This window comes from Nelusetta ayraudi, unplaced genomic scaffold (assembly GCF_046127955.1).
Source record: "Nelusetta ayraudi isolate G7.1 ecotype Tasmania unplaced genomic scaffold, CSIRO-AGI_Nayr_v1 ptg000135l, whole genome shotgun sequence".
In the NCBI taxonomy this organism is placed as follows: Eukaryota; Metazoa; Chordata; class Actinopteri; order Tetraodontiformes; family Monacanthidae; genus Nelusetta; species Nelusetta ayraudi.
This window is the reverse complement of record NW_027466185.1, coordinates 15019480-15041599: the sequence shown is the minus strand read 5'-3', so window position 1 is coordinate 15041599 and position 22120 is coordinate 15019480. Positions and strand designations below refer to the sequence as shown.

The 22120-nt window shown below is 48.5% G+C and overlaps 2 protein-coding genes across 3 annotated transcripts; both read left to right on the top strand.

The window, feature by feature from the left end:
• Positions 1–400: 400 nt before the first annotated feature.
• LOC142877261 (uncharacterized) lies at positions 401–4441 on the top strand. 2 transcript variants are annotated; one of them, XM_076011728.1, is made up of 4 exons: positions 401–2214; positions 2368–2637; positions 2695–3261; positions 3505–4441. In XM_076011728.1, exons 1-4 carry the CDS (start codon positions 402–404, stop codon positions 4104–4106), a joined length of 3252 nt encoding a protein of 1083 aa, XP_075867843.1. In that variant the 5' UTR covers position 401; the 3' UTR covers positions 4107–4441. The 2 variants fall into 2 exon arrangements, with proteins under 2 accessions (XP_075867843.1, XP_075867842.1); XM_076011727.1 differs by having other exon boundaries at positions 2368–3261.
• Positions 4442–12621: 8180 nt separating this feature from the next.
• Positions 12622–19568, top strand: LOC142905133 (uncharacterized). The gene is made up of 3 exons (XM_076051643.1): positions 12622–15591; positions 15730–16248; positions 19206–19568. Exons 1-3 carry the CDS (start codon positions 12622–12624, stop codon positions 19566–19568), a joined length of 3852 nt encoding a protein of 1283 aa, XP_075907758.1.
• The last annotated feature ends 2552 nt before the right edge of the window (positions 19569–22120 follow it).

Here is a 22120-nt window from a genome sequence, read left to right as displayed (position 1 = left end):
CTGCTGGTGTAACAACCACTGGAGCTGCAACAACTGCCACAGCAACCACACCAGAAGAAACTACTGGTGTTAAAACTACAGCAGCTACTACTGGAGCCACAACAACCACAACGGAGGCTACTACTGGTGTAACAATCACTGGAGCTGCAACAACGACCACAGAAACCAAACTAGAAGAAACTACAGGTGTCCAAACTACAATAGCAAATACTGAGGCAACAACGCCCACGATAGTACTAACTACAGGTGTTGCAACTACTGAAACTGAAACAGAAACCACACACGAAGAAACTATCAGTGTCACAACTGGTGGAGGAGCTACAACAATTACCACACCAACCACACGAGAGGAAATTACTGTTGACCAAACTACAGCAGCAACTACTGAGGATAGAACAACAATGACAGGAGCAACTAACAGTGTCACAACCACTGGAGGAGCTGCAAAAACTACCAATGCAACCACACCAGAAGAAACTACTGGTGTCCAAACTACAACAGAAATTAATGAGGCAACAACAACCCTGACAGGAACAACCACTGGAGGAGCTACAACAATTATCACAGCAACCACACCAGAAGAAACTACCAGTGTCACAACCCCTGGAGCTGCAACAACTACAATAGCAACCACACCAGAACAAATTACCATTGTCCAAACAACAGCAGCAAATAGTGAGGAAAAAACAACCACACCAGAAGAAAATACCAGTGTTCAAACTGCAGGAGCTGCAACAACTGCAGCAACCACACCAGAAGAAACTACCAGTGCCACAACCACTGGAGGAGCTACAACAATTATCACAGCAACTACCAGTGTCAAAACCTCAGGAGCTGCAACAAGCACCACAACAACAACACCAGAAGAAACTACCAGTGTCACAACCCCTGGAGCTGCAACAACTACAATAGCAACCACACCAGAACAAATTACCATTGTCCAAACAATAGCAGCAAATAGTGAGGAAAAAACAACCACACCAGAAGAAAATACCAGTGTTCAAACTGCAGGAGCTGCAACAACTGCAGCAACCACACCAGAAGAAACTACCAGTGCCACAACCACTGGAGGAGCTACAACAATTATCACAGCAACTACCAGTGTCAAAACCTCAGGAGCTGCAACAAGCACCACAACAACAACACCAGAAGAAACTACCAGTGTCACAACCACTGGAGCTGCAACAACTACAATAGCCACCACACCAGAACAAATTACCATTGTCCAAACAACAGCAGCAAATAGTGAGGCAACAACAACCACACTAGAAGAAAATACCAGTGTTCAAACCGCAGGAGTTTTAACAACAACTGCAGCAACCGCACCAGAAGAAACTATCAGTGTTACAACCACTGGAGGAGCTACAACATTTACCACAACAACCATACCAGAAGAAAATACCAGTGTCACAACCACTGGAGCAGTAACAACTACGATAGTCACCACACCAGAACAAGCAACTACACTGGCCGGAGCAACCACGACTAGTACAGTAACTACTGGAGCAACAATTACTAGTACAACAACTATTGGTGCAACAACTACAGAGGTATCCCCTGAAGCACCAGTGACTGAAGCAACTAACGACGCAACCACATCTGAAGCAACAACCGCAGAGCCGTCAACTACTGATGCAATCGCAACCGGAGCCACGACCACAGATGAACTGAATGCAACTGAGGAAACAACTACCGAGCCAACTACACTTGGAATGAGCTCACCGGGACTAGAAGTAACTACAGAAACATCATTGAGAGATACAGGTTTAACTACCACTGGGGAAAGTGCCACTACTGGAACATCAACCACAAATGAGCTAAACACAACTGGGAAAACATCTACCTGGGCAAATACACCTGGAACGAGCTCACCTGGACCAGTAGCAACTACAGAAACCACACTGGCAGAAACTATTAGTGTAACTACCACTGGGGAAAGTGCCACTACTGGAACAACAACCACAAAAGAAGAAACAGCTACTTTTAAAAAAGGAGCAAGAGTCACAACCACAGCCACAACTACCAAACCTGAAGCCGGGGTAGCTGCAACGACCATCACAGCAACCAGCAGCCGGACGCCAACAACTACAACTACAACAACAAGAACTTCAACATCTGCAGCTCCCTCAACCAGCACTGCAGCTGCAACTGCAAGTGATGCAACAACAAAAGCTGCACCAGGAGATCAAGGTGCAACAGCATCAGGAGGACCAGGTGCAACAACATCAAGAGGACCAGGCGCAACAACGACAGATGCAACAGGAGGCCCAGGTGCAACAACGTCAAGAGGTCCAGGTGAAAAGACATTAGGGGGACCAGGTGCAATGACAATAGGTGCACCAGGCGCAACAATATCAGGAGGTCCAGGTGCAACAACATCAGCTGCACCAGGAGGATCAGCTGCAACAACATCAGCTGCATCAAGAGGACCAGGCGCAACAACATCAGGAGGTCCAGGTGAAAAAACATCAGCTGCACCAGGAGGATCAGGTGCAACAACATTAGGAGGTCCAGGTGAAACAACATCAGCTGCACCAGGAGGATCAGCTGCAACAACATCAGCTGCATCAAGAGGACCAGGCGCAACAACATCGGGAGGTCCAGGTGAAACAACATCAGCTGCACCAGGAGGATCAGGTGCAACAACATCAACTGCACCAGGAGGCCCAGGTACAACAACATCAGGAGAACCAGGTGCAACAACATCAGCTGCATCAGGAGGACAAGGTGCAACAACATCGGCTGCATCAGGAGGACCAGGTGCAACAACATCAATAGGGCCAGGTGCAACAACATCAGCTGCACCAGGAGGACCAGGTGCAACAACATTAGATGCATCAGGAGGACCAGGTGCAGCAACAACAGCTGCATCAGGAGGACCAGGTGCAACAACATCAGCTGCATCAAGAGGACCAGGTGCAACAACATTAGATGCATCAGGAGGACCAGGTGCAACAACATTAGATGCATCAGGAGGACCAGGTGCAGCAACGACAGCTGCATCAGGAGGACCAGGTGCAACAACGTCAGCTGCATCAGGAGGTCCAAGTGCAAAAACATCAGCTGCATCAGGAGGAACAGGTGCAACAACATCAGCTGCAACAGGAGGTCCAAGTGCAACGACATCAATAGCACCAGGAGGCCCAGGTGCAACAACATCAGCTGCATCAGGAGTCCCAACTGCAACAACGTCAGCTGCAACAGGAGATCCAAGTGCAAAACCATCAGCTGCATCAGGAGGACCAGGTGCAACAACACCAGGTGCAAAGACATTAGGGGGACCAGGTGCAATGACATCAGGTGCACCAGTTTCAACAATATCAGGAGGTCCAGGTAAAATAACATCAGCTGCACCAGGAGGACCAGGTGCAACAACCTCAGCTGCATCAAGAGGACCTGGTGCAACAACATCAGCTGCACCAGGCGCAACAACATCAGGAGGATCAGATGCAACAACATCAGCTGCACCAGGTGGATCAGATGCAACAACATCAGCTGCATCAGGAGGTCCAGTTGCAACAACGGCCTCGTCTGCTTCTCCATCAACCACAGCTCCTCTAACGACCACTGGAGCTGCAGCATCAGCCATGCTGGTTACTGCAGCAGCAGCAGGCACGTTGTTAACTGCAGCAGGAGCAGCAGCCACAGTTGAACTCTGGAGCAGCAGCGCTGCAGCAACAGAGGCAGTTACAAACACCACTGCAGCTGCAACAGGAGCAGCAACAGGAGCTGCAGCAGGAGTAGCAACAGTTGCGACCTGGAGCAGCAGCGCTGCTGGAACAAACACAACAAATATAGTTGCAGCAAATGCATCTTCTCCTCCAACATCCTTCCCCTCCTCCTTCTCCTTTTCCAATTCCTCTTCCCTCTCCTCCTCCTTCTCCTCCTCTTCCAATTCGTCCTTTTCCTCCTCCTCTTCCAATTCCTCCTTCTCCTCTTCCAATTCCTCCTTCTCCTCATCCTCTTCTCCTTTTTCCTCCTCTTCCAATTCCTCCGCCTTCACCCCCTCTTCCACCTCTCCCTCCCCTTTCTCCTCCTCCTCCTGCACCTCCTTTACCTCTCTCTCTCTACTGGTGACTGCTCTCACTGGTCTGCTCCTCAAGTGAACTTCAGATAGCCTGGCTAGTTCTGCTAGCTCAATTAGTTCTGTTAGCTCAGCTAGCGTAGGTCATTGGTTGTTTAAAGGTCACATGACTGATCCATTTCAGAAAATAAACAATTTTGATCATCTGACACTGAAAGAAATGAAGAAATTAAGCCACAGCTGGAGAAAGAAAATGTGACATCAAAGTGAAAAGTGACATCATGACATTTCATATTTATATTGTTACATTTATTATTTATAGTATTTATATTTAGAGAATTATTCTGTTCTTATTTCATTATGATAATAAATATTTGACAATGACAAATGGGTTGAATTTATTTGACGTGACTGACTTTTTGTTCTTCAGAAAATGTCCCTTTAAAGGGGAACTATTATACTAATTATTGGGCTTTTATATTTGATTTATGGCCCCTCCAGAGCAGCGACGCACGACAACCCGCACTGAAAGCTTTGTAGATCTGCGTCTCTCGCTGCGCCGCTTCCTCGTATTTCCCGCATCCCGCGAAAACGCTCTGTTTTACTTCACTCCACCCCCGGCCTCCTACGTGTACGCCTCCCGCCCAGCCCACTCCGCTGTGATTGGTAACACTCTTGGTCGCTGCTGGTCGCAGTGTTGGTCAAGTTATTTGGAAGTTGTAATTAGTTCCTAATTACTGATTACTTGTCTAAGAAAGCAATCCAGATACTTTTCTGATTACTTATTTTCAAAAGGAATTTATTACTTTACTGATTACTTTACTTCGTTACTTTCCAAAAACATGGTGCAAGCACTACACACCATAAAGCCTAAATACATTCTCTCTGTATATTCATAGAAAATTGAATCAAAAACTTTTTTTATTGGTTTTCAATCTATTAACTTTATGTACATTGCATCAAGCAAAAGTTATATGAATAAATAGATTAAGTGCAACAGTCTGACTTGAAGAAAATTGTAACCTATTTTCTGCACATTCCACCATATTTTGACAACATAAATCAAGGTATGCTGCAAATGACTTTCTCTGCGGCAGCTTGACACCACCACACCACAGTCTACAAAAGAAATGGGCAACATGTCCTCAACAACATAGCCAGCGCCGAGCTTTCCTCAGTTCAGTGGCACGTCGGAGGATGTGGTAGCTGCAGTGGTCATGTCAGTGGGGGGAGCCATGGGTTTATCGGTGAGTTTCACATTCCTGTGCCGGTTTGCCAGGTGTTTGCTCAGATTTGAGGTGGAATTCTTTGTTGTAGATGAAAGTTTTACAGAGTCAAAATTTTATTACAGACTAGCGGTGGTGGCTAATAACAGCTTATCAACATGATTCAGCGGTTGTACTTTGCAAATAGTCTTAAAACTAAAGCTGCTTTATGTCACAATACACTCACAGCCCTCATATATGTTTTCAAATATTGCCGTGGCTGACGATTCTCTCGTTGTTCACCGGCCGAGTCGAGCCCGTCTCCCTCCAGTTGCCCACTGGGCCGGTGTTCGTTCCACTCCGACGGTTGTGGTCCTTGGTGCTTCGGGAGTCGCTTGGTTTTTTGGGTTTTTAAATTTCCCTCACATCGAAAAAACATTTTCTTGGAGCAGCGCACAGTGATATAACTTCCGGGGCAGAGCGGGGGAGGGCGGAACCAGTCCGAGAGTATTCCTTAGCATGGCCATGTAGGAAATCCGGCACGCATTGACGTCAATGCGAACCAAAGGTTAAAAGAAAAAAAAAAATCAGTGAAACAGAGCGTTCAGAACCATGCCCAACAGTTGCAGGGCTCACGTCCAAACGCATGAACCTCATTATTTGATACTTTGGCATCGTTTGACACTAATATTCAACATTGTAACATTGTGTGTGTGTGCGTGTATTTGGCGTCACACAGGTTCCACAGCGTCGTTGTTGCTTTTGTGTGTCTGTGTTCTTTGTGTCGACAACATCGCAAAGCAAACGGCGAGGGACGCAAAACAGGTGAGTGACTCACGAGTCAGGCATCAGGAGGGAGTGGCGCACTTACCTGGGCCTTGAGCGTGAGGGAGGCGCCCCCTGGTGGTGGTGGTGGTTACCTGTATGCATGCCTCAGGTGCGTCCACAGTAAATGTCACGTGACCACAGCACAGCGGAAACAATGATCAAACATCCGGAGGACCAGGAGCTGCTGCAGCAGCATGAGGCATTAAAAAAAAAGATTTTAACATCATTATTATTATTATTATTATTATTATTAGTAGTAGTAGTAGTAGTAGTAGTAGTAGTAGTAGTAGTATTATCAGCAGCAGTTCCTCTCATCTTTATAGAAATGTCTCCTTCTACTGGCCGCTAAGGAAACTACCTGCAGCTCAATTCACTTCCTTCTTACTGGAAACGGGAGGCAGCGTTCCAGTCAGTCACGTGACTCGGAGCGAGTGAGAGAGAGGGAGGAGGAGGGGGTGGGGGGGTCACGTGAGCTCACTCTCTCTCAACCAGACACGTGTCCCCGTCGGTGGTCACATGTCCTCCCAGAAGCTCCGCCTACACCTGCTCCTCCACCACCTGTAGCAGGTGGAGGTGGAGGCTCAACTTATCCCTGATCCGATTGCACTGAATAAAAAGTGTCCAAGAGGGAGGTGGGATATTATGGGATGTTGTGGTCGCAATTACCATGAAGATGTGTTGTGTGCAGTGGAGTTTGACTTCTGACCAGGATCAGTTCTGGATCAGTTTTGTTTCTCTCTCAGTCAACAGTCTCCACCAGTGGAGTAAATAAATTAAATATGAATACCGAAGACATCAATTCCTCTGCCATTGTAGGACTTCCATCCATCGTCCTGCTCTCAGGGTGTGGGGAGGGATCTCCAGCTGCCACTGGATGAAGGCAGGGTGACACACTGAACCATTGGCCACTTTATCAGGGCCACATAGATACACACAACCATTCACACACATTCTCACACACACACACACACACACACACACACACACCTTTGGTCAATGTGAACTGAGGGCGTCCAACTGAACCACTCAGTGGAGTCAAAATGTCATACTGGAACAAAGCCAAGCTTCATATTAGACAATCAATAACTTCATATTGAACAAATGCAAAATCAAATTTCACATTTTTAAAAAAAACTCATCAGAATAAATAAAATGTAAAATGAAAACCATTTGGCTCTTAAACCTTTTTCAAGTTTACAAGTTGATAATACATTTCAAAAATAAAATAACTACATTAAACCAATGAAGTCATAATATTAATATCCTTCAATCGAAGTCCTGTCCTGATTGAGCAGAGAATCCTGGGAGTATTAGCAGCTACATGTTCTGTCTATGACCAGCTGGAAAGCAGCTCCGTTAGTGATAGTGTATTGGCCTTGCGGGCTAAGTATAATGACGGTGCGGGTCACTTTAGGGCCACGGGCCAGAGTTTGACACCTCTTGATTTAGAGTTTCCAATTCACCTTACTGGAATCGAACCCACAACCTTCTTCTAACTGCACTTTAACTTGAAATCAGTGGGTGTTGCCTTGAATGCTATGTTTGCTTTCTAAACCAGCCGACTGCTGACTGACATCATCAGGGGAGACAGCAGGATCGTCCCTGTGTGTGTGCGTGTGTGTGTGTGTGTGTGAGAGAGAGAGAGAGAGAGAGTGAGAGAGACACAGTTTTACTCACATCCACAATCAATTTACCCTATAATTTCAACTCATTTATAATGCGAGTGCGACCACATTTTTCTGATTAACTCATTCATTACAATCCAAGTGATTCATGAATGAATGAATCAACTACGGTAGTTTGAGTGGAGCAGTGAGTGTGTATTGGTGCGCTACTCACTCATTCAGGCGGCAGTGTGAACAAAGTTTGAGTTTGATTGCGGGGGTCTGTTGGAAGGAAGCCGCGCTGGTCCAGCATCAGTTCCACTGCTGTGCTTGTCCTTCTGCTTCCTGGATCCATTAAAGCCTGGATTGGTTGAACTCAACTCACTTATTGATCTCTAAAGTCCGACTGGATGATCCAGTGAAGCCCCACCCCCTTCCATCCTGAGGAGAACTGCAGGGGTTGTCTCCACTCCCGTCAATCAATCACTATCTCAGACGAGAGGAAGGTTCATGTTATAGATAGATAGATAGATAGATAGATAGATAGATAGATAGATGAGATAGATAAGATAGATAGATAGATAGATAGATAGATAGATAGATAGATAGATAGGTAGGTATACAATTAAAAACAGACATATAAAATAACATTAAAAAAAACATTGATTGGGTGAAACTACAAACTAGTCCCGCCTCCACTGACCTGCTGGGAGGAAGTGAGCACTCCCTACAGCCCAGTGATGAGAAGCTGAAACAGCAGCAGCAGCAGTTTGAACCCCAGTGGTGAGAACGAGTGGCCATGTTTGTAGGGTGCAGTGGACCCTTGACATCACTGCCACCTCCAGACAAGAGAAAACAAATAGAAACAGGCTCACAAAATCAGGTCAGAGGGAAGGACTGTGATTGGCTGTAATTAGTCGTGATTAATCGTGATTACTTAGGATTAGTCGTGATTGGTTTTAATTGGTTGTGATTGATGACTGTGACGTCTCCACATTCCAACAACATCATTGCTGAGCCCCTCCCCCCCAGTCAGTGAGGAGGTCAGAGGTCAGAGAACCTAAGCAACCTGCGTTGCTGCGCCGCCATGGAAACGCAGCCTGTTTGTGTGTTTGCGTGTTTGTGTGTTGCTGACTCACGGTGGGGGAGTTGGAGAGGGCGAGGGGAGGGGGGGGGTCACATGACCTTCACTGAATAGAAATAAAATAGAATAGAATGACTGTATTCTCCACACATTAAGGTAAATCTGCATTATTACAGAAACAATACAGTGCAAAGGGAAAAAAAGAAACATGAATTAAAAAGAAATAAAGACATAAAATAAAAATAATTTTGTAAGTATTAAAATATTATATTAAATGTTATATTTTTTAAGTAAGAAAGGAAAAAGAAAGATATTTAATCTATGTGGACAGCTGCATTATTTCCAAATTATTTACATAAAATGGAATATAATTGAAACTGAGGACAATAAACATCAACAGCAGCAACAACCATTGAGAAACTACGGCAAAGTTTCAGTATCCATGGCCTGCCCCAGATGTTGGTGAGTGACAATGCAACGTACTTTACAAGTGCAGATTTTGCAGTTTTCTTGAAGAAAAATGGAATTAAACATGTAACCTCTGCCCCTTTTCATCCATCATCCAACGGATTGGCTGAGCGGGCAGTCCAGACCTTTAAGGAAGGGATGAAAAGAATGCAAGGAGGAAAGGAAAGTTTGAACACCAAAGTATCTCGATTTCTGTTTAGTTATAGAATTACTCCACACTCCACCACAGGTTTGTCTCCAACAGAGATGCTGATGGCCCGGAGTCTGAGATCTACTTTTGACCTGCTCTTTCCAGACCTGAGAGCAAAGGTGGAGCAGAAGCAGTGGACACAGAAAAAAAATCCATAACACACAACAAAAGCTCTGTAGTTTTGTACCAGGAGATACCGTGTTCACAAGAAACTATGGCTACGGACTGAAATAGAAAGAAAGATATTTAATCTATGTGGACAGCTGCATTATTTCCAAATTATTTACATAAAATTGAATATAATTGAAACTGAGGACAATAAACATCAACAGCAGCATCATTAGTTATTATTGGATGCAGCTGCTGTTGCTTCTCATCATCATCATCATCATCATCATCATCATCATCATCATCATCATCATCTTCATCCTCCTCTTTCATCCATGAACCAGCAAGTTAATCTCAGGCTAATTAGGCTAACTGAGATTAACCATTAGTCTAATCCAGCCCCCCAATCAAGTGCATTCCTGCAGGGAGGGGTAACAGTCACAATTTAAGTTTTTAGTGTGACTCAGGGGCCACGCCCACCTCCAATTTTGGAGGGGAAAACAGCAGCAGCCGCAGGCCACGCCCACTCTGAGTCCGCTCTTGTTCCTTGCATTTTTTTCCTCCTCTGTTTTCCTTCCCGTCACACCTTTCCGACCTGCTCCTGCTGCTCGGCTGTCAGGTCACACGTGAGCCTGACAGCTGCCGCTGGTGGTGGCGACCAAGCAGGAAGTGGGTGTCAGGAAAAACGTGCTGCCTGCAGGTGGCATCAGCCAGGTTTGGTGGGGGGGTGGGCAGTGGAGGGATAACAAAGCAGCTGAAGGAGAAAGTAAAGAATAAATCAACAGTTTGAACAGAATCTAAAGTTTCCTCTTGTTGCTAAGAAACATTTTCACTTTCATTTCTTCTCATCTGAGGTGTTAAAAGTACTCAAAGTATTCTGTCCTGAGGTTAAAGTAAAAGTACGGATACTTAATGCGCCATACTGGGTCGCCTTATTTATTCATGAGTACATTATTATTATTATTATTATTATTATCAATATTATTATCATTATATGTACACGCTGGTATGTTTGCATATGGGTATATATGCATTTATATGTACTGTATATATGTATGAGTGTATAGACATGTGTATATGTATGTATATATATATATATATCTATATCTATATATATATATATATATATATATATTTATATATATATATATATATATATGTAGATATAGATATATATATATACTCTTTCTTTTTCTTTCTTCAGATCAATCAGTTTATTATTTGAATAAGCCTGAATTAGCTGTGCAAATTTACTATCTGTTTTTGTTCTCTTTTTTTTTTTTTTTTTTTCCACACAATAGTTGTATATTGTTGCCAGTTGCCTCCTCTATTCCTCCCTCTCCCCCCCTCACTCATTTCCCCCCTTCTACTTTCTTCTAACCCCCCTATCCCTCTCTCAGTCCGGTCATGGCCAGAATGTCACCTTTCCACAAGAATTTAATAAAACCACTCAAGAGGTGGCTCCTGAAACAACCCATGTGGCTCACACTCTCAAGATCTACCTCTGAGAATAAAATCTGTCAGCCATCATAGACATTCAGAGACACTTCTGCCTGTCATTATGGCCAGACAGGACAAGGGTAAAAAAATAAATAAATAAATGAATAAATTACAGATTTCTGAAAAATCTACTTGAAATGCAGTAAACAAAGTATTCCTACTTGCAGTTGCAGTTTTCCATTCAACCGTGACGTCGCACCTCCATCTTCTTAACCCCATTGTGTTGCTGTGTCATTATGTTATTGTGAAATTGTGTTACTGTGTTGTGTTACCTGTTCGTGCAGCCGTAATTGCGACGGATTAAAGTTAAATCTGCAGCTGCAATCAGAGACTTTACTGCACTTGGTGGCAGGATCAGTTTGGGCTCCCGCTGATAGAGAGAGAGAGAGAGAGAGATAGAGGAGGGAGGGAGGGGCCGCCTCCATCATCATCATCATCATTATTATTAATTATCATTGGGGCCGTGACGTCCGGTGGCAACCAGCCACAGGGATATAAGGCAGAGGGTGGCGTCACAGAGCAGAAGGCAGCGAAGCAGCAGCAGCAGAAGAACCTGACGACCCTCATCTCCCTCAACAGGACCCTCAACTCAACCCTGATTTCACCTCGTCTACTTTGGCTGTGACCTTTGACCTGTGACCGGTGAGTGAAGGAGTCTGAGCTCCAAGACATTTTGTCTTTTCTGACAGCTGCTCCTGACCTTTGACCCCCTCATACAGACCATAATAATAATAATAATACTTCTACTCCTACTACTACTACTGTTATTATTACTATGACTACTACTACTATTAAGAATAATAATAATATTAATAATCACAATAATAATAATAATAATGATAATAATCAGCCAGGAAACTCAACTTGTCCAGAATCAAAGTGACTTTATATAGGAAAGAAGTAGAGAGGCAGACTGAAGTTTTCGGACGCCTGCTGCAATTGCTGCAGCTGCTGCTGTTGGTGCTGCTCTAGTCTCAACTGGAGGTTTCAGCAACACATCCAGAGTAGAAGAACTACACAAACTACCAGAGTGTCTGATTGACAACAAAACAACAAAATAGTTTGAAAATTAGTTTGTTTTTGTGGTTGTGTGTCTCTGATTATGACTGATTAGGTTGCTACAGTGTGTTAAATATACAAGGACACAACAAGAGTGTGTGGTGTGTGTGTGTGAGAGAGAGAGAGAGAGAGACGCACGTGTGTGTATGTGTGAGTGTGTAAGGCACGTGTGTGTGTGTGTGTGTGTGTGTGGCTGAGTTCCATGTGTTGCTTGTGGTTAATGTGGTTGATGGCAGCAGCAGCAATAACAGCTGGTCATGTGAACGGAATCGTTGGGTTAATTCCAGGAAGTTCTTCTTCTTCCTGCTGACGACCTGCTGCTCTTCCCTCAGGAGACCATGACGTCCAGCTGGAGGTCGACCTGGAGGTCAACCCCACCCCTCCTGCTGCTCCTACTCAGCCTGGCTGTGACTGGTAAGCGGCCCAATCCTGTGGCAGAGGGGAGGTCATGTTACCATCATCAGCTGACACTCTCTCTCTCTCTCTCTCTCTCTCTCTCTCTCTCTCTCTCTCTCTCTCCTGCAGCTCCAGGGGGCGAGGGAAGCCTGAGGATGAGATGTCCACGGCTCCCCACCAACAGCTCCACCTCCCTGACCACAGTGGCAGCTGCCACGGCGCTGGCCTCGGCGCTGGCGGCCTCCTCCTCGGCTGCCGCCGCTGCTGGCGGCGCCCTGCTGGAGGCCCCGGCCTCCTTGGCAACTGCCGCTGCTGCTGCCGCCCAGCAGGCGGCGCTGGCAGCTGATGGGCTGTTGAGTGGGGCTGCCACACCCACTCAGGCGGCTGCCGCAGCCAGGCAGGCAGCAGATGGAGCGGCAGCTGCTGCCCAGCACAGCAGCAGCACTGCTGCTGCAGCTTCGTCTCCCGTCGGTCAGCTGATCTCTGAGGCATCACGAGTGGCGGCAGTGGCCGCCAGAAGAGCAGCAGACGCTGCAGCAGCAGCAGCAGCAGGAGATTCCGTGGCCGCCGCCGTCCTGGAGGTCCAGGCAGCAGCAGATGCCGTCAGAGCTCTGACTCAACTGCAGGGGATGCTGAGAGCAGTGCAGCAGCCGCTGCCAGGGCAGCACGTAGCCCAGGAGCTGCTGCAGCTGGCCATGGACGCTGCGCAAGGCGCCACCGCCACCACTGCCGAGGCCACCAAGGCGGCCACACGGCAGGCCATTGCTGCCATCGCGGGAGATGCAGCAGGAGCAGCAGATGCCAGCAGGGAAGCGGTGCAGGCAGCATTGAGAGCCGGCACCCAGGGACAGGCAGCAGCGTCAGCCGGCGCCGCTGTGGCACTGTTAGTCTCCAACAAATCATCTCCCATCATCACCACAGCAGCAGCAGCAGCAACCACAGCACCGACACTGGCAAGGACTACAGCAAGCGCCACCACCGCAGCTGCCACTGCGGCTGCAGCAGCTGCCACTGCTGTGGCAGCCACAGGAGCAACAGTCACTTCTGCCATCGCCGCGCAGCCATCAATTTCCACAAGAGAAGCAGCACTAGCCGCTAGTGTAGCTGCGGAGGCCACCAGAGCCGCAGCAGAGGACAGACTTTCTCCATCGGAGGCGGCGCAGGAGGCGGCAGGTGCCGCTCAGGCGGCGACCGACGTGGCTAGAGCCGCATTCCAGGCAGCGGGGGCTGCAGAAGGTCAAAGGTCAGCACTGGCACGCCGGGCCCTGGAAGCAACAGTCAGAGCGGCGACTGCCGCCAACGCCGCAGCAACTGCTGCTAAAGGCGCAGCCACAGCGACCCCGGAGGACACCACGGCTGCCATCAGAGCAGCGGAGGCGGCGGCTCAGCAGGTGGTGCAGGCATCCGAGGAGCTGCAGGCGGTGCTGAGAGACATGCCGGCAGAGCTGCAACAGTTGAGTGCCACCGCCACTACCACCGTCGACCGGGCCAAGGAGGCGGCGGACAGAGCTGCAGCAGCAACGCTGGCGGCGCAGCTCGCCGCCTCAGCAGGAGGTGGGGCCCAGATAGTGGCGCTGTCCAAGCAGACGGCACTGGAGGCGGCGCAGGCAGCTCAGGAGGCAGCGGCCGCCGCCCTCGCCATCGGCAGCCAGCAGCAAATCAGCAGCACGCTACAACCCGAGGTCACTCCCACCACCACCACCAGAGAAGCAGCAGCAGCAGACACCGTCCTGGCAGCGTCAGCCGCCACGGCAGCAGCAGCAGCCGCAGCCGGAGCAGCAGCAGCCACCTCCACGGGACTCGGAGCACTCTCGTCCCCGCTGGCAGAGAGCGCCATGGACGCCGCCGACCATGTGAGTGCCATTGCCGCCGAAGTACTGCGGGGCGACGCTGCTCCGTCACTCCTGGCAGCCGCCGCCACAGACGCTGCCAGGCAGGCCAAAGTAGCAGCGCAGGCTGTGGCAACCCAGGTGGACGGAGCTCCAGCAGAGGCCCAATCGGCTGCAGTGGAGCAGCTTCCCAGAGCGGCGCTGGAGGCAGCGGAGGCAGCAGAGGCAGCAGCAGCAGCAGCAGCAGCAGCAGCAGCAGCAGCGGCCAATCAGACAGCAGCGGCCAATCAGACAGCAGCTGTCAGGGACTTGGCACAGGACGTGGCAGAAAGGTGCCGAGTCACTGCAACCATCGTCCAATCACAGTTGTCCGGAGCCGCAGCACCAGCACCAGCCACTTCAGCGGCTCTGTTGGTGATCTTGAGGGCTGAGATCACGGCGTTGAACGCCGCTGCAGCTGCAGCTCCGCCCACCAACGCCACACTGTCCACAGCTGTCAGATCTGCTGCAGTCGCGGTGGCAGCTGCCCGGTCCTGCTTGCCTCCGCCGCCAGTTGGACAAGCCACACCCACAACTGAAGCACCCGCACGTGCCAATCCGAAAACCATCGCCACCGTCGCCTCCAACACGGCCGCAACAGCCGCAGCAGCAGCACTGGCCGCTTCGGCAGCTGCCACAGCAGGCGCCTCATCCTCGCCAGCCGTGGCAGCAGCAACGCGAGTGGCTCAAGACGCGGCCAGAACAGCAGCAGCAGCAGCAGCAGCAGCAGCAGAGGGGGACCCGTCACCGGCGCTGATCGCGCAGGCCGCAACAGCCGCGGCACATGCAGCAGATGCAGCGGAAGCAGTGGCAGAGGCGGCGGAAGAGGCAGCAGCGGGCGCACCAGTGGAGACGTCAGCTACCGCAGGACGGTTGGCACAAGAAGCCAGAGCAGCTGCGCAGGCGGCAAGAGCAGCGGCAGCAGCAGCCACCCAGCTAGCAGCTGGAGGCTCAACGCCAGAGGGCCTGGCGGCAAGCACGGGGGCCGCCAGGGCAGTCGGAGCAGCAGCAGCCAACGTGCTGGCGTCACTGGAGAACATCCCGGAGGCGCAGCTGCCACCAGCTGGCAGATCTGCAGTCAATGCTACGCTAACAGTGGCGCGCGAGGCTGGCTCCGCCGCCTTGACCGCCGAGAGGGTCCCACAGGCTAACAGCAGCGATGCCGCGTCCAGGGCGGCACAGGCCGCCACGAGAGCAGCAGCCGCCGCAGCCAGAGCGGCGTTGTGGGTGGTGCCCAGTGAGGCTGCGCCCACATCAGTGAGCAGCCAGCATCCCAGAGCAGCAGCAGCTCAAAGGTCGGCTGTGGTCGGCTCAGTGTCATCAGCTGCTGCGGCAGCAGCTGCGGCAGCTGCTGCCGCGGCAGCAGCTGGACCAGAATCCTTTGCGGTGGTGCAGAATGTCTCCAGGGCCGCCAGGGAGGCTGTCACCGCCGCCAGGCAGGTCTCAGAGGGGACGGAGCAGCTGCAAACGGCGGTGACAGCGGCCAAAACAGCAGCCGAGGCGGCAGATGCAGCAGCAGCAGCAGCAGCAGAAGTGGCACAGGCGACAAACACAGAGGGTGCCGCCAGGCTAGCGGTGGCCGCCATGAAGTCGGCTGCGGCCGCCAACAGGGCGGCCGACGCGGCACAGGCAGCAGCAGCAGCCGCTCCAGTGACGCCTGCCGCCATGGCGCTGGCAGCTACCGCCGCCAGGCAGGTAGCAGCTGAGGCTGCAGGTGCCTCGCAGGAAATCCAGCAGCTTCTGTCCAGCACCGCGGCGCCAGAGTTGGCAGTGCAGCATACGGCAGCGGTCACTCAGGCGCAGCAGGTTGCCGATTTAGCCCAGGTGGCAGCGCTGGCGGGCGCAGCAACCGCCGACGCCGCAGCCGAGGCTGTAGCGCCTGCAGCAGGTGGCAGCAGCATCGACCTGCAGGCAGTAATGTCATCCACTGTGCAGGCCGCCGTAGCCGCCGCAGAGGCAGCGGTCGCAACAGCAGAGACAGTGACGAGGAATCCAAGCGGAGGCGCAGCAGCCGATGCAACAACAAGCAGCAGCGCAGCCACCACGATGGGAGCAGGAGCAGGTTCTGGTTCTGGAAGCAGTTCAACAGTTGCAGCTGCAGCTCCAGGCTTTGGCAGCAGCTGCCAATTGGCAGTGGCGGCTGCCACTCTCCTCGCCGTTGTGCTGCTGTAAGTGAGACTAGGACTTCTGCTGCAGCTCCAGCTCCAGCTGCAGTCTGAATTGATTGTCACTGGTCAGCAACACTGTAACCACTGATTCGGATATTTATTTCTCTATTTATTGTGAGTCCGCAGCAGAAAAAGTGTGCGGTCGTAACCAAACTGATCTTGTTGTAACTTGTGATGATTGTGGTGATTAAAGTGGTGATTGAAGCTGATTGGCTGCAGCCACCGGCTGAACGAGTTCCTTTGTTTGCAGAAACCTGAGAGTCGCTGAGCATAAAGACGACAAAGAGCAAAAAAAACTGGCCGCCAAACGCCTACGCGACACTGGATTTATTTTGATGAGCACAATGAGACTAAAACACCTGAGCTCATCGTAATAGTCATCAAAATAATGATAATCATAAAATGTAATAATAATAATAATTATTATTATTATTATTATTATTATTATTATTATTATTATTATTATTAATAATAATAATAATAATAATAATAATAATAATAATAATAATAATAATAATAATAATCACAGTTATTATTTCTTTCTAATAGTTTTTCAAAGATGAAGAGACTCATCAGACTTTTTCCACCAAAAACACTTCAAGCTGTGTACTCGTGTGTGTCTATATACACATATATTCATTCATTCATTCATTTTCTAGACCACGGGGCTCTGCTGGAGCCTATCCCAGCTGTCTTAGGGCGAAGGAAGGGTGGCACCCTGGACAAGTCTCCAGTTCATCGTAGGGCGACATAGAGACAAACAACCATTCAAACTCACATGCACACAAACGGACAATTTAGAGTGTTCAATTGACCTCACATGCATGTTTTTGGAGTGTGACAGGAAGCCGGAGAACCCGGAAAGAACCCACACAGACACAGAGAGAACATGCAACCTCCACACAGAAAGGTCCCAGGCCCGGAATCGAACCAACAACCTTCTTGCTGCCTATATATAGACCTATATAGAAGGTCTATATATATATATATATATATATATATATATATATACATATATATACATATATATGTATATATATGTTTTAAAAAATGTCAAGTACAGATAAGAGTGTTTGAAGAAATGCAATTATACACAATATAATATAACATAAAATTAAAATAATAATAATCATAATAAAAGCTTTTTTATATAACACAAGTCAAAACAAGAGACTCATACAGACAACCACATTAACCGAGAAACAACATTAAAACAATAGAAAAACAATAAAACCAAGGCATTAAAACAGGTTACAAAACTGAGGAGAAAGCCAAACGATAAAAGTGAGTTTTAAGAAGCGATTTAAAAACAGACAATGTAGTTGCCTGCCTGAGATCCCTAGGCAGTGAATTCCAGAGCTGCCGAGCATGGACAGCAAAAGCCATTTCACCTTTTGAGGTGAGGCGTGATTTTGGGACACAGAATAGGGCCCTGCTGGAGGAGCTCAGGCAGAGGTCAGGCTTATTAGGGACTAAAAGTTCTGAACTATAAGCTGGAGCCTGACCATTTAAAGATTTAAAGACAAGCAGTAAAATCTATTCTAAAACTCACAGGTAGCCAGTAAAGGGCTGCAAGGACTGCAGTGATGTGCTCAGATCTTTTGGAGCCTGTTAAAAGCCGGGCAGCAGTATTTTAAATCAGTTGGAGCCTCTGTATATTTCGCTTGCTGATGCCATAATATCACAAATTACAATAATCCAGCCTTGAAGAAATGAAAGCGTGGATGACTTTTTCTAAATCACTGGGAGAAAGAAAGATTTAATCCTTGACAGCTATCTCAGTTGTGCAAAGCATGACTGGATCACTTTGGTCACCTGAGAGTCAAAAGACAGCTCGGAATCGAAAATAACAGTGAGATTCCGAGCTTCTTTCTGGATGTGGAGGGAGAGTACGTCCAGACTGGAAGAGAGGAAATTGGAGTTGCCAGGGTTGTGGACATGGGGGCTAATTCAAATCACTTCTTCTTTGGCAATCAGGTGAAGGAAATTACAAGACATCCAGGTATTAAATTTGGCCTGATAGAACACATGATGGCAAAGTATGACACAATTTAGTATTTTATAAGATTCAGTATGTAAGATTACTATCAACAGTAATAGTTACCAAATAAGTAAAATAATAGTATTAGTAGTAGTCACAATGCAATAGTGCAGTATAATATAATAAATATATTAAACAATATGATGTACTTTGTTACATGATTTTTTAAATGTAATAAATATAAAAGAGAGATTGCAATATAAAAATATGATTAATTATAACACAAAGCTTTGATTTTGAAATGTTTTGAAAATATTGATTGATGGACAGATTGATTGACAGATAAATTGAGTATCAAATTGAGCGACAGATTGATTGACAGATGAACTGATAATCTGATTAAAGGACGGACTGAGGAGGAATCTGAGACCTTGCTGGAGGTGTCTGGTTTCTTTCCTGGTCAAACTGTGACAGTGAGGAGCCATGTGACTTTCTGACACTAGCTGGCAATCATCACCATCACGTGACTGTGTGGGTGAGGCCTGGAGGCTCTGATGTGGTTTGGTTGCCTGGTTGGTCATCTGATCTAGATCAGGGAGGAGATAGGACTTTCCACAGGGGGAAAAGTCGTGCAGCAGCACGAAGCAGAACGTCTGGATCTCCAGCCAACATTCCTCCTGCATGCATGCGTGCATGTGTGTTCTCTCCTGGTCTGAAATGAGGTGATGGTTCTGAAGGTTCTGATGGTTCTGATGGTTCTGAAGGTCCTGAAGGTCCTGAAGGTTCTGGTGGTTCAACTGTTTCTGGTGGTTCTGGTGGTCCGGATGGTCCTAACTGTCGTGACGGTCCTGGTGGTTCTTGTGGTTCTTGTGGTTCTGAAGGTCATGAAGGTTCAGATGATTCTGAAGGTTCTGAAGGCCCTCAAGGTTCTGGTGGTGCTGATGGTTCCAGTTATAAGTCACCATCACTGCCGACTGGTGTTCTGGGCAGGTTGCACCATGAGAACTGGACTGAACCAGATCACTGCAGACGAAGGTAGGAGCATGGCGCCACCTGGTGGCCTCCAGCTGTCACTGCTCCACTGAGCAGTGACTGAGCAATGTCTCTCCCTCAGATGAATTATTGTAAAAATAATTCACTCGTCCTGATATATAATCCAGCAGATGTGCTTTCCCAGAATGCACATTGATGAAACAGATGATGAGTTGTTTCCTTTTCACTGCCACAAAACTTACAACTTCCTTGAACTTCCTCTTCAGCTTCAGACCACTTCCTGTTCCCCTGTGGACCACTTCCTGTTCTGATCAAGCAGAGGTTTTCTTCAGCTTTAAAATTGATTTTTCTCTGAACTCTTTGGAGCCGCTGGTGGATCTCAGATGGTTGCAGTGATCATGGTGTCCAGCAGAGGGCGGCAGTGCACTAAACTGCTTCTCAATCTGTTCGTGAGGACAATCACTCACTTCCTCGTTCTTCTCTTCTTTTCTCTTCTCTCATTAGCTGCTGCTCCAAATGCACCAATAGGGAGAGTCCCCATAATGCATCAGCACCACCTCCAGTGGTCCAACCCCTCAGCACATTCCTGCTGTGAATCATCTGCAGAGGAACCTGCAACACTTGAAGGTTACTGAGCTCTCTCTCTGTCTCTCTCTCTCTGTCTCTGTCTCTGTCTCTCTCTCTCTATCTCTCTCTGTCTCTGTCTCTCTCTCTCTCTCTGTCTCTGTCTCTCTCTCTCTGTCTCTCTCTCTCTCTCTGTCTCTCTCTCTGTCTCTGTCTCTCTCTCTCTCTCTCTTTTCTCTCTCTCTGTCTCTCTCTCTCTCTCTCTCTCTCTCTCTCCCTCTCTCTCACACACACACACACACACACACACACACACACACACACACACATTGCTAGCTGACCAAAACGCTGAAGGACCATCTGCTTGATGAACAGTGCCTCATGCTCAGCCACAGGGGGGCGCTGACGGCTTGCTCGGGGACGACTGGAGGTCCAGATGGACTACTGGACTGAAGAGAAGATCAGTGCCGAGCAGCAGCAGAAGAAGAACCTCCTGAAGCTTCCTGAGCAGCAGATGCAGCAGCAGCAGCAGCAACAGCTCACGGTCTCCAGGAGAAACCGGCCATCCTCCAACTGCAAGATCTTCCACTCTGGTTGGTCCAAGTCCACCACTGGATCTCCACCACAGCACCTCCACCACCTTCACCACACCACGTAGATCTCCTGGCTGCTGGATAAACCTGGATTAGTTGACGCTAATCTTGCTCCCACTGGATGAAGGTGTGTTTTTTTGAGAGCAGCTAAAGCTCCTGATGGAAGCAGCATCAGGTCCATGATGGATTGAATGAAGTCTGCAGCTGTCAATCACCACCTGCCAGCCTCGAGGCTTCTGATTGGATCTTACCAGCTGCAGCAGGAGCCTCACGCCCGGTTCACACTGGACCGCGAAGCGCGGCGGAGCGCTTCAGTTCGGCGCCCATGTTAATCAATGTAGTGGTTCACACCAGACGCAAACGGGCTCGCGCCATGCATTTGTCGTTTCGGCGTCTGCTCTATTTTGTGCGCGAGCCGCAAGCGATCCTCTTCAAAAGTACAGGAAGTCGCTCAAAAAAAATGAAAAAACAGATATAACATATGATCGAATTTGTCATTTGGATTTTATTTTGAAATTAGTTTATTTTGAAAATTCACCGGTTTTTCTTGTTTTTTTTTGTTTTTTTGCGATTTCCTGTACTATTTACAAGGATCGCTCGCGCACAACATAGAGCAGACGCCGAAATGACAACTGCATGGCGCGAGCCGCACGCCTGTTCGCGTCTGGTGTGAACCACCACATTGATTAACATGGGCGCGGAATGGAAGATAACTGTGTGTGTGTGTGTGTGTGTGTGTGTGTGTGTGTGTGTGTGTGTGTGTTGACAGCGGAGGAACGGTTTTAATAAAGTTTTCTATAAAAAAAAATATGAAACGCTCACACACACACATACACACTCATATTCTCTCTTACACACACACTTAGATAAACATGAGCGTGCACACACACACACGGCAACACAGACACACACAGCAACACAGACACAGTCTTTGTTACAGGAACATAAATCCATTGTGCCTGCTGTCATGTCGTCACTTCATAATAGCGTCATGAATACTGAAGCTGTTCTGACGCTGGCTCAGTGGAGCCCCCTCATGGAGGATCCAAAAAAACACCTCCGGCCTGCAGCAGCAGCAGCACTTCCTGCTTTTCACATGTATTCAGTGTGTTTACTCTCCTGGCCACTAGATGGCAGCCCTCAAAACAAGGTGTTTGGTCCTCAGGCTGGTGACCTCAGTGACAGCCAGGAAACAGGAAGTGACATCACTTTCTCTAGGCTCCGTCAGTCATGTGTAACCAGTCGTGTGACACGTGCTGTGTCTCAATTCAGGGTCTGCACCCTTCAGACCGAGTGTCCTCCGTCTGAAGGAAGCGTTCTTCGAGGACCCAGCCTAGAAGGACGGACCAAACCCCGCCTCCCCGGTCACCACTCGGGACGGTCTAGCCTTCGGCGTATTTCCTCGTTTCGTCACCACCGTTTTTCATAGCATCAAGCTAACCATTTGTTCTCCATCTAACGATGCCATTGGATGATCAAATAAGTAA

Bases quoted from the DNA above. Each gene is read 5' to 3' on its own strand.
- LOC142905133 (XM_076051643.1), top strand. From the start codon at position 12,622: ATGAGATGTCCACGGCTCCCCACCAACAGCTCCACCTCCCTGACCACA. The intron at 15,592-15,729 runs GTGAGCAGCCAG...GCGGTGGTGCAG, and splicing joins GTGAGGCTGCGCCCACATCA to AATGTCTCCAGGGCCGCCAG. The intron at 16,249-19,205 runs GTAATGTCATCC...GTCTGAAATGAG, and splicing joins GCAGCATCGACCTGCAGGCA to GTGATGGTTCTGAAGGTTCT.
- LOC142877261 (XM_076011727.1), top strand. From the start codon at position 402: ATGACAGGAGCAACTAACAGTGTCACAACCACTGGAGGAGCTGCAAAA. The intron at 2,215-2,367 runs GTGCAACAACAT...CAGGAGGTCCAG, and splicing joins AACAGCATCAGGAGGACCAG to GTGCAACAACATCAGCTGCA. The intron at 3,262-3,504 runs GTGCAAAGACAT...CAGCTGCATCAG, and splicing joins ACCAGGTGCAACAACACCAG to GAGGTCCAGTTGCAACAACG.